This window comes from Octodon degus, unplaced genomic scaffold (genome assembly GCF_000260255.1).
Source record: "Octodon degus isolate 3935 unplaced genomic scaffold, OctDeg1.0 scaffold00425, whole genome shotgun sequence".
Taxonomy (NCBI): Eukaryota; Metazoa; Chordata; class Mammalia; order Rodentia; family Octodontidae; genus Octodon; species Octodon degus.
In genome coordinates this window covers 366,073-381,523 of record NW_004525001.1, presented here as the reverse complement: position 1 = coordinate 381,523, position 15,451 = coordinate 366,073, and the positions used below count along the sequence as shown (strand labels likewise).

General features: G+C 45.9%; 2 protein-coding genes across 3 annotated transcripts in view; both read left to right on the top strand.

Moving 5' to 3' along the window:
- LOC101569467 (nucleophosmin 1) overlaps positions 1–4,300 on the top strand; it is an 11,466-nt gene extending 7,166 nt beyond the window's left edge. Inside the window, 4 exon segments of the mRNA XM_004648514.2 lie at positions 1–93; positions 2,167–2,241; positions 4,024–4,033; positions 4,036–4,300. The exon segment at positions 1–93 is cut by the window's left edge and continues 9 nt beyond it. Of these exon segments, the coding sequence (XP_004648571.2) occupies positions 1–93; positions 2,167–2,241; positions 4,024–4,033; positions 4,036–4,115 (258 nt within the window). The 3' untranslated portion in view covers positions 4,116–4,300.
- Positions 4,301–10,282: 5,982 nt separating this feature from the next.
- Fgf18 (fibroblast growth factor 18) overlaps positions 10,283–15,451 on the top strand; it is a 34,050-nt gene continuing 28,881 nt past the window's right edge. Inside the window, exons 1-2 of one of the 2 annotated variants that reach the window (XM_004648513.1) lie at positions 10,283–10,858; positions 11,018–11,054. In XM_004648513.1, coding sequence (XP_004648570.1) covers positions 10,827–10,858; positions 11,018–11,054 — 69 coding nt within the window. In that variant the 5' untranslated portion in view covers positions 10,283–10,826. The remainder of the gene's footprint in view (positions 10,859–11,017; positions 11,055–15,451) is intronic. The other variant, XM_023708654.1, reaches the window with a different exon arrangement.

The window sequence follows — 15,451 nt, the reverse complement described above, 5'->3', positions numbered from 1 at the left end:
TCCTTTAAGAAACAGGAAAAGAGTCCTAAAACACCGAAAGGACCTAGTTCTGTAGAAGACATTAAAGCAAAAATGCAAGCAAGTATAGAAAAAGTAAGTAAGGTTATTTTCAAGAACATAGTTATGTGCCATTTGGATGAGCAGTTTACATTTTTACTATTACCTACCCCTGTTTTGGTCTGAGTTTTTTCAGAAATTGCTTATAAAAATATAGCTAGCAAATCTTAACTGCAAAAAGGTCTATTCCTACGTTACTGATAAAATGATACATTTTTATTTTGAAAGTTAAAGTGAGATTAGTGAAAACATTTTGTTCTGGTTGTGTCATGTTTCTTCAAAACCAACAGAGGGCATGTGACTTGAATAAAATTTCAAGCAGTTGGAAAGCTGTAGATGACCTTGACTGTTACAGTTTAAAAAAAAGTACTATTGACTCAATGTTTCCAGCAAATTAAGTCATTTCCTTTTGCCTTTACATCAAGGCATCTCCATTCAATACATGGAATTAAGCTTATGTCTAGTCTCCTTTTTTAAGCAGTAGACATGTAAGAAGGAGGTTTAGCAGTCTTGTATGGCTGCTTAGACTGGGCTCTAGGGCTAACCTCATCAAACACTGGACTTAGGAAGGAATTGACTTAATAAGTCTCCACATCACATTTGAGATAGTCTAGTACCACGAATATTTCTAGAACCCAGTTTTAATGAGAGAAAATGTGGAACACTGAAAAACTGCCAACTCCTTAGTCCACGTTTTTTTTGTGTCTGGGTGCTAGCTACATGCCTTGAAGATTTCTTTGTGCAGTAATGAGTGCATTGGGAAATTTAACATTGTAGTAACAGAATGTACTTCTTTTGCTTTAGTCACACTGTAAGCCTTTTATAGCCCTCCAGGTGTCTGATATATTTTTATCCCTTGCATACAGTGCTAAAGTGATCCCCCCCCCATTTTAATATGGTCCTATTTCCTTGATTTAATTGCAGGCGCATTGAACAGTCCTGGGCACTACTGATAAATTAAGCCCAAAGATGGGGAGAAATGAAAAGGAGAGACAAATAATAGTCCATACTGAGTATCATCAACAATCCAGACTGAAGTCTTCTATTTTAAACTCAATCCCCTTTCCAGATTTGCCACTCACCCTCTTCCAGGCTGGAAGGCATCTTTTTCTTAAAGCATTTTTTTTTCCTTTAACTGCTGTGATTTAGTGAACCGTACATATTGCTATTATTTGTGCATATGGCTCATCTCATTTTAATTATCTCTGTACTTCTAGCTACTCAATAAATTTTTTGAATAAATCAGTGTATGTGACAATTCTAGAATGAAAAATGCTGGAATGGTTTATTTACTAGGTGATGGGGCAGTCGAACTGATCAGTTACACTGATGCTATAGTTCTGGTGTAATTCCTTTGGTATTTGTAAACCTTGATCTTCATGAAAGTGTGGAAGAGAGGATCCAGGTAATACATTAAAATTTAGAATAGGTCACAAGTGAGATGTTTCAAAGAAGAGTGGATTCTAGAAGTGATTAATATAAACTTAATGTTTACAGTAAATGGGAATGTCTTTAATTTCCAGTGTCAAAAGTCTAGGGCCTTGGTGATGTTACTAGTGTTTCCCTTAGTTTCATAATTTAAAGGACATGTTGTGGAGGTTAGTTAGCTAAATTGTAGTTAACACACTGATTCCTTCTCCATTCACCATTATAGAAACTGAATTGATTCCAAGGTTGTGCTGAGGTTCTTGGTAATAACTTTTTAAACCATTTTCATTTCTTGTGACATGGTTCTCAAAAGCAGGGCATGTTCATGTATTTGGTTCTGGATGAAAGAGGGTTATGGTAAAACTGGCTTGGGTAATACGGACAGGTAGACAAATTGCTGTATTTGCTTGCCTGACAGGTAGATCAGTTGCCGTATTTATTTGCATGCCTAAAGAGTCCCAGGTGTAGCTTATGTCATAATTTCCCCAGCAGCTGTTGTGATAGTGTGGAGGTTCTTGAAGCTCTGTGGTGCTAATGTGCTGCCCAACTATTTCTAGGCCTAAAAATGATATTGGTAAAGAGACAAGGGAAAAAGGGGAAGGGACATCAGTGTGCAGATCATTGAAGACATCCCTGGAAACATTTCTATAGTTACCTTTCATGTATTCTTTTTCTCAACAGGGTGGTTCTCTTCCCAAAGTGGAAGCCAAATTCATCAATTATGTGAAGAATTGTTTCCGGATGACTGACCAGGAGGTAACTAAAAGTTCTGGGGTTGTGAGCAAATTCAGATTTCTCATGATTTAATTGATTTCTTTTCATTAGTATCGGTTCCTTTTAAGATTCCTAACCACAAGTAATACTTTGAAATAAATATGTGGATATTCTTTTAAGAATTTAGATGATAGAGACTGAGAAGATAACTTTTTCACAGTGCTTTTTCCAAGTTCTCTATAGTTGGTAAATACTGAACTGTTTTACTTTTGGTACTGTGTTGGCTAAGCTAAAGAAGTTTGTTCTTGCTCCATTTCGCTATGCCTGCCAGTATGTGTATTTGTTGTCTTGGGAGTTGGTAAAGAGGATTTTCCCCATAAATATTAAACATAAGAAAAATCTTAACGGGATAAAATCAAGTGAAGAGGGTATTACGCGTCCTATACATTAGCTTGAGTTCAGTATTAAAATTAGTAATTCTTACATAAAGATACTTTGTTAGTGGATGGAAGTTTTTGGTAGTGTTTGGGACAGAACCAGGGGTCCACTCAGGCCATACAAGCGCTTTTCTGAGCTATATACTTCTAGTGTCTGTGTGTACTTATTTTTACTTTATATTTTCAGTTGTTGATGCAATGAAAATATAAAGCAAAATACAGAAGCAGCTAAATAAGGTGGTTAGATTTCATTGTTACATATAGGACAGAGCCTACAAATGGGTTTCTGCCCAAAAAAGTGAAGATAAAAATTTAAGAAAAAATGAAGGTGTAATAAATCAAGTTGTATGGGCTGTCTAAACATTCTATCAGTCTGAAGCTTAAATGACCAAATGTGTACTAGTATTATCTTATTCTAAAACTTGAGATTTTGGTAGTAAGAATTGAACCCAAGGTCTTTGCCCTTAGCTTCACTGCTTGGTGTTTCGTGTTTTTTTGGTAGGGTCTTAACTATGGGTTGGGCCAGAAATCTTAACAGTGCTTCTGCCCTAGCTTACTGGCATATATTGGTATACCTGGCTCTGAAAGAAAGCGTATTTTCAAGTGCCAGAATGAAATTTCTGCCGTAGTGAAATGGTAGATGTTTATAGCTTGGTCTTACTGTGTGACAGGCAGGGTGTCCAGGGAATAGGAGTAGAATTTTTGTATGATTTCAGTTTGAGTATTCCTAAACCCAGAACTCCACATCTGAAATCTGCTTGAATCTTGTGTGGGTTTTCACATTAGGGGCGCTGAACCTAATGTGTGTAAAATAAAGCTTTAAGTGGTAATGTATGTGATGGTGTACATAATTTCTCTTCGCTTCTGTACAATATTCAATGAAAAAGAGTTCCCTGTAAGGTTTTGGTCAATCATGAAATTTAAGACAGTGTTTTTGCAGAAACTCACAAGTTACTGGGGAAAATTGTACTATGTAAAGGTGTGAACAGTAAGGAAAAAGCAAAGTGTGGTTTTACCATTTTGTGTTTGAATGGGGTAGCTGATCTCTGAACTAATGAGATTGGGGCAACATTGGTCAAATTGGTTTCCTTTTGATTTTCTTAACAATCCCCAAGCTATTCAGTTGTACTAGAAATTTTCAAATCTCTTTGATTGAAATTTATGTCTTGGGTACAAATTACCTTGGAATTAATTACCAGTGGAATAATAAGTGCTTCTCTGGTGAGCACAAGGGCCTGAGTTCAATCCCTGGTTCTGCCAAAAAAAAAAGTAAAAAAGAATGCCATGAGCTTTTTGTGGTTGAATATTGAATACAGTTGTAAAAAACAGGGTTTAATTTGTTATCTGTGATGTACTATTAACCAAGATTCTTTTTTTTCTATCCCAGGCTATTCAAGATCTCTGGCAGTGGAGGAAGTCTCTTTAAGAAAACAGTTTGAACAGTTTGTTAAAGTTTTCCGTCGTCTTTCATTTCTGTAACAGTTGCTATCTGGCTATCCTTTTTATAATGCAAAGTGAGAACTTTCCCTACCGTGTTTGATAAATGTTGTCCAGGTCCCATTGCCAAGAATGTGTTGTCTGAAATGCCTGTTTAGTTTTTAAAGATGGAACTCCACCCTTTACTTGGTTTTAAGTATGTATGGAATGTTATGATAAGACATAGTAGTAGTGGTGGTGGTCAGACATGGAGATGGTAGGGAGACAAATATACATGTGAAATAAACTCAGTATTTTAATAAAGTAACACTGTTTCTACTTATTTAACATTTATACTTTGTCAAAGAAAGTAATATGCTTTAAAATGTTAAAGTGGTGACAAAAATCCCTTTGTCTAGCCCTGTAAACTTTTCATGGTGTTAGGAATGGAACCCAGGATTTCATAGGCAAGTATTCTACCACTGAGCTATACTTCCAGCCCTGGTTAACCCATTTTTTGTTTGAGGATTTAGTGTGCCTGCATGCCCACCTCCTGATAGTAAAAAGTAACTTAATGCAATGTATTCCAAGATACACTCTTAGACTTCCCATCTACCTGACTGTGCAATCCAAGGGAAATCTGGCATGTTGAAGTAGCCTCGAACAACATTTCCAGAGAACAAGAACTGAACGTGATAATTGGTGACTTCTCAATTTGCCCAACAATATAGTACATCATCCATGTATAGGAGTAAGAAGACTCACTCGAAACACTTTTATCTGTTGTACTTTAGCTTAAGGGATTATGTACCAAGTTGAACACAGCTACGTTATGCTCTGGCATATCCACTATATATGAGAGAAGTGTTCTCCGACTTCTATGCTTACCTTCTCACCTGGATTTTTTTTGTCTGTAAGTACTTTCCTCTCCTACTCCATTGCTGTTTTAGTGTGTTTTCTTCCATGTATATGTTTTTCTGAAGTTTTAGTTAAATGTTTGTTTCGGCTTCTGGGCTGCTTCATTTCTGGGGCATTTTCTTAGGGAGAGTTCAGTGTCCTAATTCCATTCTTAGGCTTTCTTTTTGAATGTTTTGGATGTCTTCCCCCATTCTTTTCTGTTCCAACTTTAAGAAAAGACAGTTTTCAGATGTTTGTGTCTTTTACTTTTTAAATGGTTGATTCATTGGTAGTATCAAAAATGGAAGGGATAATTATGATTTGAAATGGTTTGTTACGACTCATTTTAGCTTCTGTTTTTCCCAAAGTTGATTTAGTATTTTGTTATCTAGGCCTGTAGTTAGAATTATTTGATGAGGGTCTGCATGTGCTGATCTTTTACTTTTGGCTGGCTCAGGCTGCCTTAAGGGCGGGTCTGATAATGCAGGTGGAAGTAGGGATTGAACCATGCTATCCTGTCCCTTAACTGCATTTGCATGAGCAATAGCTTAAACAGCTGATCTAACTGGCAGGCCCCCCTGTTAATCTTTTTTATATCTACAGAGGTGAAAGATGGCTGCAGTACTGTTGTGTATTCCAGGTTTTCCATGTATCAGATATCTTGGTATTAATTTGTGGTTTCCATATTTCTTTGCCAGGACTTAAGTTGCTTCACTTAATAGCTTCAGTGCAGGCTTGAGATGTTAATTTTTTTTTTTTTGGTGGGGGGGGGCAGCTGTGCTCTATTGTTCTGGCCAGCTTTGAACTCACATTGTACTGGCCTGGAACTCATGGCCATCTTCTGGTCTCAGTCTCCCAAGTGCTGAGATTACAGGCACATGTTGTCACATATTGTACTTTTGTTGGAACGTATCTTCATTTTTAAAACATGCTTGTGTAATTTAGGTTTGAAAGATTTTCTGAGATAGTCTACCATGTTGCCCAGGCTGGCCTCAGATTTAGTGGCCTCAAGTCAATCTTTGTGCCTCAGCCTTCTAGGTACCTGCACTTTAAAGTCTTAATAAAAGTGGAGATCAGAAACTTAATATTTGAGTAACTTACAAATTTGATTTTGTTAACTTACAGAGTGGGAACCCTAAAAGGGCTTTGCAATGCAGGAGAAGGCAGTTGGTTTGACTGGTTATCCTATTCTTGACCCTTGCTTAATAAAGCTAATCGCATCCACCCTTCAAGGTGCCAGATAAGATTTGTGCAAGGGTATAGATTGAAGGTTTTCAAGTCATCTTAAAGTTTTCTTGGTATCCAAGATCAAATTTAGGACTCCATACATGCTAACTAAGCTAGCACAGTTGCTTTTCCTTGTGCTTCTTAATGGGTCAGTTTTTTGAAGGACTTTATAAACACATCTTAATGTTTTTTTATCAATTTCAGGAGTTGATGTCTTGCCAACCTCTGAAAGAAACCAGTGTATTTATCCCAAATGTGTTTTTTAATTCACGGAAAATTCAATCAACTGTCCATTTTTGGTGTTGACATGTCTTTTTTGATCAGTGGAAACCTCTTTGGGGCTTCCTTGTACTGTCCCAGACCTTGGTCTTATGTCTGACTTGCCTTCTAACCAGACAAGGTATTCCAGGTTAAAGGTGCTCATTTTCTTAGGATTTTTGTGTATTTCTCCAAGGAGCCCTGGTTTCTTCTAAAAAGAATGGTATTTATAGACTACATTTGGGAGCATTGCTAAACTACTGTGTTCTAGGTTAGCAGGCTATGATTTTATTAGACCCTTTGTTTTTTGATTGGTTAAGAGTGCCAAGGACATTTGTGCATTGGTTGACTAAGAACAGAAGCTTTTTCTAATTTCTTATACTCAAAGGATAAGTCCTGGATGAGAAGTTACAGTTCAGTTGTAGCTAAGAAACACTTGGCTTACCTATTGGAATCTGGATCATGCAGGTAGCTAGTGGCCTGAGGCTTATAGAAGCTATTAACTGGTTCTGACTTCACTAAATCAGGGTGCAATTCTTTAGTAGTAAAGAACTACTTAGAACATAAATCTCAAGGCTTGAACTTTCAGCCTTAATTTCTAAGAGACCTTATCTTAAGTAAGGTATATTTGTAACTTCCATGGACAGATTTAAACTAAAGCCTTACCCCAAAATGCTACTAGGGATATATATAGCCCAGTGCATATAGAGCTACCCTCTTCCCTCTTTTTTCAGTTTTTGGGATAAAAGGCTTGTTGCTGTTTTCCAGGTTTCCTTGAATCTTGATCCTCTTACCTCAGCCTCTTGAGTTGTTGAGGTTACAAGCATGTGCTACCAAATCCAGCCATCATGTTTTGATGTTGAAAAGTTTCCAAGCACTGTTGGTGAGAAAGCTTCATCTGCAGAAAGGGCTTAACTTGTAGAGTGCTCCTGTTAAAGACAGTGCTGCTTGAAGCTGTTTGTCCTAGATTCTTAAGCTGTGTTCTCCACCTTTGTCTCTACAGTATTCTGTGGACATTGGTCATAGTCTAAGACTGGGTAGAGAGGAAAAGATTGTACTGCTGGTTGCTTTTTGTTTTTAATACATTTAGAGAAGGGGTAGGAAGAATCTGAAATTGAAGCATATACTGTGTCCCAGAGTGCTCTAGAAGTTTGTGTTCACTCAAGAATGAGTTTACTAATTAAGAGCTGGGAATTGAATGCATATGTACCCCAATAAGCACACATACCCACTAACACTTGTAGATTTTACTTCTAGCTAGAGGAACTTGGTTAATACTTAATTTTTTGTTTTTTGTTTTTTGTTTTTTTTTTTTTGTGGAACTGGGGATTGAACTCAGGCCCTTGCGCTTGCCAGTGAAGCGCTTATTCCACTGAGCCATCTCTCCGGCCCCAATACTTAGTTTTAAGGCCCTTGGTAAATTGTCGGGTTTCTATATGTCCCTCCTAAGTGGTATTAAGGACTTACCTACTGATAACTGTAACAGTGGATGCAGGAGCAAAGGAGCACCTCTTGGATGGTTCTCAGTGAGGTTGGGAGGATCTGTTAAGAACCAGCTGTGGGGGTGGAAAGGCTACCTGAAAAGAGGTGATGTTTACACATAGGCACATTTGTCAAAGTTCTTCTGTACTGTACATTTAAAAATTAAACATGTAACCCCTGAAAAATGATGCTTAATGAGGGCCTGCTTACAAGGTATAGTCAGGTCCACTATCAGTGTCATCTAACCTTCTATGGCCATCTCCCTGTGGATGGTATTTTTGCTTGGAATACTCTGGCTTGTCTTAGCCTAAATGTTACTAAGGTCTTTGCTATATTTTGCCACTTGCACCACTGATTTCCTAAGCACTGGTAACAAGCTAGCATTTTTCTCCTGTATTGCTCAGCTTACCTAATAGAAGCACAATGCTTACATAGTGTAGGGACCTTGTATGTTTAACCAGGACTTCAAAGCAGGTTCTTGATATTAGTGATACTTTCATGAATATATCAAATCCTAATCGAGTTAAGACGCATGGACTTAAGGAAAAAGGTAATACTGGAAATGTGAAACTGGGCGTGATTGGTGGAGAAAATAAAAATTACCAAAGTGGTTAAGTTCGCAGTCAAGGATTCTTGATCAGTGCTTCAACGTGCCTCCTTCAGGAAATGAAGATACAATATAAACCTAAAACCTGGGATGATTACTGGTCTGAAACATTTCTAACCTGCAGTGTGTGCCAGACTGATGTCATGGTGCTCTGCACGTCTTGAGATGTTACTGTCCTCAGCCACGTTCTGTAGACGTAGCAGTTTTAGATTTGCTTGCAGGAATGCATAAAATAGAGGCAACATTCAAATCCAACACCTGCAGTACTGGGAACACTGCTCAGTCTTAACTTGTATGATAGATGAAATTGACAAATTAAGCCCTAATAAAAGTGGCATTTGGGATGAAGTTACATGTTAACTCCAATAGTAGTGCAAATTAAAATACCCAGGAAGTACTTGAAACAGTTCAAGTACTTTTATAAGCCAAAACTATCACTGTCAGGATTTAGAGGTAGGCTAATTTTCTTTAGAAATACGGTAGTTTTAGTTGAAAGATAGTTCTGGCAGTCAGAATGTTAAATTCAGTTAATCACCTTCATGCAAGAATTTCCTCAGCATCTGTATTGTAGCTTTGCAGGGAGGCCTGATACCTAGAACACATAGTGCATGTCCATGACCAGAAAAGAGCACACCCTTAGTGAAATGGGAATATCCACAGCCAATGACCTGTAGGCTTCTGATAGTTGTGATTCCTCTAATTTTTGAGCGTTTCTTTCATGCTTAACCTGTTAGTGTCAATCCAAAGCAAGGTTGGGCTCTAAGACAACTGTGTGCTAAGGATATCTACACTTTGTGGTTAGTGAAAATACAGGGCTTGGGTTGGTGGGCAGGGTTGGGAGCAGTAAGAACCAATGTCTATAAGAGGGGTGCTATTAAAGGAACCAAGCTACTTAGCCCAGGGTTTGAGGAGGAGTCGGGAGGAGGGCCTGTAGTAGTCGCTGACCAGAGTTCTGGCTACTCCCAGGCATAGAGCCCACCTGGGCCGGGGTTGCAGTGATGCCTTGAGGCCGCTAGGTGGTGTCCGTGTGTTTGCAAAGCTGACTTGCCTGTCCTAGAGCCCAGCTGGGATCCGGGGAACCTACCCGGGAGCTCCAGAGAGGGGGTGGGGAGACACCCATAGCCCTCCCCACCTCCAGCAGCCGAGACGGGAAGAGAGCCAGAGGACTCAGCATGATCAACCCTCCAGGAGGGCGGCTGGGAAACGCCACGATCTCGGGTTGAGTTAGGGCAGGTAAAAGCGAGCCCCACGCACACACTTCAGTGGAGCCAGTGGGGGGTAGGACTGACCCGCCCTCTCCCGGGTCCCCACTTAAACGCTGGTGGGTGAGTGAAGACACTCCCTCCGTACCTAACTGCGTTCCTGGGGACTATTGCCTGCCCAATTCGGCCAACGTTTGCGCCCGGGCGCAGAACTTCGACGTTTCCAGGGCTCACCAGCTCTAGTCGAGGGTTCTGACTTTGGAGCTGCTGGCCTAGTCGCTGGGAGTCTCGGAGCCTCTCCTCCAACCCCGAGCGCCAGGAGAAGGAGGCGGCAGTGGAGAGGCCGCGGCAGGCAGGGGAGCTGGCTGGGCTGCCTTTGATGTGGGCGCGGCGCACCCAGGCGAGCTGAGCGCCCGTCCGGCCGCGCCCCGAGGGGGGAGCCCCCGGGCCCCGCATCCTCATTGTGCCTGCTCCGGCCCGGACCCGCCCCCGGCCCCCCGCCCCCTCGCCGCCCGCGCGTAGAAAACGCCCCGGCCGCAGCCAGTGGTGGGAGGCGGCGATGCGCACGGCCGGAGAGAGGCGGAGGAGGAGACATGAGCCGGCGGGCGCCCAGACGGAGCGGTCGTGACGCGTTCGCGCTGCAGCCGCGCGCCCCAGCCACGGAGCGTTGACCCCTGGCCCCGCGCATCCCCGCGTCCCTGCCAAAAAGCGCGCCCCGGCTTCCATCCCCGCCACTCATGCTGTCTCCGGAGTAAGCCGGGCAGCCAGCCCCCCGCGGACGTCCAGAGTGACGGACGGCCAGCAGTGATCCTGCTTCCCTGCACCAGCCGGGCGCCTCCAGCTCATCGGCGGCCGCCCCGCAGCCCCTGCGCCAGCCCGGAGGGCGCAGCGCTCGGGAGGAGCCGCGCGGGGCGCTGATGCCGCAGGGCGCGCCGCGGAGCGCCCCGGAGCAGGAGAGTCTGCAGCAGCAGCCGGCGAGAAGGGAGCAGCAGCAGCAGCGGCGGCGGCGGCGGCGGCGGCGGCGGAGGCGCCCGGTCCCGGCCGCGCGGAGCGGACATGTGCAGGCTGGGCTAGGAGCCGCCGCCTCCCCCCCGCCCAGCGATGTATTCAGCGCCCTCCGCCTGCTCTTGCCTGTAAGCGCCCGCGAGCGGGGCTGCCCACTCTGTCGCTGCAGTCTGTCCGTGTGCCTGTGGCTGTCTGTGCGCGCGTCCGTCCTGACTTTCCGTCTGCTTGTCTGTCCGCGCGCCCCTCTCCCTCAAGTCCCTCTGACCGTCTCCATTTCTCACCCGCAGGTGTTTACACTTCCTGCTGCTCTGCTTCCAGGTACAGGTACGTGAGTTCCTGACTCTCACCCTCCACCCCCGGCTTCACCTTCGCAGTACACGCAGACCCTCCTCCCCTGGGCCGCACCCCTCGCCGCGCCCCACCCCTGCTGGGCTCCGAGCCCAGTGCACCTGTTCCCAAGGCGGTTTCGCGTGCGCCTCACGCGGGCGGGGACCCGCCAAGGGCACCGTGCTCTGTGAAGGGGCTTCTGCCGGCGTCGGCTGCCTGGGTCCCTGATGGCCTAGGCGGGAGGAGGAGGGTCCCGCAGTGAACCTGGCTTCGCAACCCTGCCTGCAGCTGGCACGGAGTTGGAACCTAGAGATTCTGTCTGTCTGCAAACTATCCCCTAACCTCGCCGCCTGCTCTTTCAAACAAAAAGACTCCTTCCAGGAGTGTATTTTGAGTTCAGTGAGAGAGCTTTAGTTGTAAATTAGTCTGTGGTTTCAAAGGAGAGAGAGAGAGAGAGAGAGAGAGAGAGAGAGAGAGAGAGAGAGAGAGCCGAGCCCGAGGGGCCGTTGCCCGAGGCTGTTCCCTGAGAGGCTAGCTCCGCACGCCCTCACCCAAGGTGGTGCAGTCCTGGGCTGGTTCCCCGCCTGCTCCTGCTCCCCGCTCTTGCACTCTGTGAATCAGAAGAGGGCTTGGCGCTCAGCCTGGAAAGCACTTGCTAAAATCTGATCTGTTACTTCAGCAGCTTTCAGACTCGGGAAGGTCTTGGCACGCAGACAGTTGGAACGCTCTGGCTTCCAAAGCCGTGGAAATGAAGGGAAAGGGGTGGAGGGGGGTTGTGGAGAAGAGGGGAAGAGGGAGCCGACTTCAGCCCCGATTAGAACCAGACCAGAGCTGCCTCAGTGTGGTGGGGAGAAAGGGGATGCGCAAAGGGAATAGGAAGCCCAGCTGCCCAAGCCCCCCACCCACCTAGAGCTGCAGGGGAGGGAACCTAGGAGGAGCTGGTGTCAGGCCAGAAGAGGGCTGTCTGCCCCTTACCCCTCGTAAAAGGCAGGTGTCCTTGAAGAGTTAGGTGAGATGCCTTAGCCTTCAGGATTCTGGAGATGTTCAGAGAGCGCTGCGCGCTACAACATGATGGTTTTCATAGTGTTGTGGTACAAGAAATGTGTTTATGTGTTGAGTGCTTGAAACCCGGAAGTGTCTTGCAGTGTTTGGTGGTGTGGTGTTATGTCTTGTCTCCTTTCCCTCTCCTGGGAGAGGATGTTACCATCCTGATAGGGGCCATCCAGTTGTGGTTGGGGGCTGGGGGCTGGAAGGATGGATGGATGGATGAATGGATGGGTAGACTGAAGCATTCTTTCCTCCTGTTGGCTAGGATGGAGTCCCCAGTGACTCCTTGAATCAATACAACTGGAGTCAGTAACTTAAGACTGGCTGTTTGCCAAAGCAGATGTGACCCTGTGTGGTGATGGGGGTGGGGGACAGAGTGGGGAATGGCTGGTGTCAGAAAGAGCGGCCAGTACCAGGCATGGTCTTCCTGGTCTGCAGCTGAGTCCTCAAGCAGAGGGCATGCCCTGGGGTCACTCCAGGGGGCCTGCTGGTCTGGCTTGGGGGAAAACTCTTTCTTGAATATGGATCTTCAGGGCAGGAGCTGATGACATGGACATAGGGGGAGGCCTATTCTGCCCAAGCCTCTGGATGGCTGCTGTTCTTGGATCTTGTGGAAGTGGGGCCCAGGAGGGCTACTGAGTGGTCTTTGTGTTCATTGAGGAGAACATGAGGGAAAGAGTCTAGACTCTGCTGCTTCCCACTTCCACCTCCTGGCCTGGCCAGAGCTGGAGCCAGCATCTTAGGAAAAAGCTGGGTGGTCAGCCAGGGTTAGGTCAAGAGCCGGCCTTCAGGCAGGTGAGAGAGCCTCCATTCTTTACGCCTTCCCCTCCTTTGTCCTCCGTAGCCTTTTCACATCTGAACTACCACTGACTGGGCTGATGTTTTGAACTCCTGGTCCATGCATCCCTGGAATATCTAAGAATGGGATCTGGAGGAGGGTGTTTCTGAGACACTGCATAAAAAATAGCATGTAGATGCGTTTTGGAGAGGGTTTTCAGCAACCCATAAAGGCTTTCCAAAGCACCCTGGCTCCCTAAAAGATGAAGCAATATTACCTTGGTGGTGAGGTTTCAGGCAAGGATGGCATGCCTGTGTCCCTGTTTACACTTCAGGAACAAAGGTGGGATGGCCATTAGGGGCACAGATGAGAGTGTGGGTTGCCAAGCATCTGGAATCTGATCCCTGAAGAGGTGGTATTGGTCAGATACACAGAAAGTAGCTACATTCTGGGCAGGGGACACTTAGGTGACAGCAGCTAGAGCAGTTTGGTGTGGGCAGGGGCCAGGGAGGCCTCATTGTGCTGTGCAAAGGGCTTAGGGCAAGGCAATCCTGTGGTCTAGTCCTGGATATCAGCTCCGTCCTGTCAGTGTCACTGTGAGAGGCTCAGTCTCATCATTTGCAAAGGTGGTGGCTCTATGGTTGCAGTACATGCTAGAGGTGGAAGAAGTTTTACAGTGTCTCATCTACTTGGGAAAGCATGCTGCATACCTGGGAAGGGCTGTACCGATGCCCTTCCCTCCTTCATTTCAGTTTTGGAGAGCAGTCTAGCCTTAGCCGTGGAGTGTTGGGGTTCTTCTCTTCCTATCCCTCAGCTACCAGGCTCAGAATGGGTCCCTGCCCCCAAGCCACGTTTCCATGAGCACATTCAATGCCAGACACTGTCCTCCGCCCACCCCTGGTGTGGTGAGCCCGCCCTCAGCCTCGGCCACCCTGGGAAGCGGGAAGTTGGGAATTTAATAAAATCCCTTCATCCCTTCTCCACAAGACTCAGGACACCGCAGATAGCTCAAATCGGAAGAATTTTAAAAATTTCCGTGGGAGCAGGCGGCGTGACCAGTAAATTGCTTTTCTGCACTTGGCTGAGCTCTGACAATGACACCGGGCTGGGCCTTTCACACTGCTCCGCCGGCACCTGCCTGACATTGTTCCTGCCGCCAGGCTCGGCTAGGTCCTAGCCTTCCCCAGACAGGCTAGTGAGGAGGGCCCTGGGGGGGAGTGGCAGGGGCTTCCTCCAGCCTCTTGCCCCTTCTGCCAGCCCCTTGTCTCTCCCACGGTGCCACTTCCTCTCTGTGTAAGAGGTGTTCAGGCCTCACTTCCCCCACCTCCAGCCTCTTCAGTAAGGTCAGAAGCTTTCTTCAAACTGCCTAGGATGGGGAAGCCAGGGACAGTATCATCTAAGGCAAGAAAAAGGTGGGAAGGTGTTCTGTTGGATGATATTTTTAATGTTTTAAAGCAACATCATCCTCTTCAGGCAGTGGGGTTTCCCCTTAGCAGTTTTTTCCAAGAGCCAGCTTCTTTATAGCCTGGGAATAGACCTAGTCTCTGGCCACTCCCTGGCCTCTAGGTCTGGAGGAATGCTGCCAGGTCCACAGGCATTTTGGGGCTCCACCCCCTTTTAGTGCTTTGAAGTGTAGTGAGGTGAGTACATCTTCTTCCCATGTAACAGATGAGGAAAACAAGGATGAGCAGAAATGAATCCCCTAAGGGGAAAGGGAGCTGCTTGTAAGATGCTGAAAACTTCTTTTACATTGAGAAGCTGTTTTCATCCCTCCGTCTGACCTGCAAGGAGATGAGGTACCTTGCAGGTGGACAGCACGTGGCACAGTGGGGAAGGGATTTGTGTGAGGCCATGTTTAAGAAGCAGGACTTTCTCAGGAGGCTGGGGCAGGAAGATCACTTTGAGTTCGAGGCCAGCCTGGGCTACAAAGGAAGTTCAAGGCCGGCCTCAACTGTGTAAACCCTCTCTCTAAAACACAAAACAAATGAAAAAAAGAAACAAGACTCTGGGCTCAAGCCCTTCATTCCATGGCACCAAGCTGACTTTTCCAGAAAGAGTCATGGAGTTAGAACACTGGTGGGGAAATAGAGCCCAGGAGGCCCCTGCTTAGATCCTGGGTTTGGAGGCTGATCAGAGCCCAGGTGAGCATCTCATCCTCCTGCACTATGAGGGTCTGAGAGGGCTGCAGAGGTAGTGGTGATGACGGGATTTTCCTGGAGGGATATTGCCTTCCCAGCCTTTTTCCAGTGTGGAGGGGAAGGGGTCGGAGCACATCCTGTCAGCATTCGTGCAACACCCCTGAGTGTCACCTGCTCACTGGATATAAATGGGTAGCTGTTTAAATGTCCTGTGGACCTCACAAGTAGCTTGTTCAGTTTACCCTGCCCCAGGTGGCTCTGGAGGCTGGAGGGGTCCTGGGGGAGAGGCCCGTCCTCCACAGGACTGTTGACTTCTGTCTTAGTCCTCTGGCAGGAAAGTGGAGGGTGTAGGAAGTTGGGAGATGTCGTGCCCTATGGCAGGCTCACTGTGTGCCAGGTGCTTCTCCCATTCCCAGTCGCTTGGAGTCACA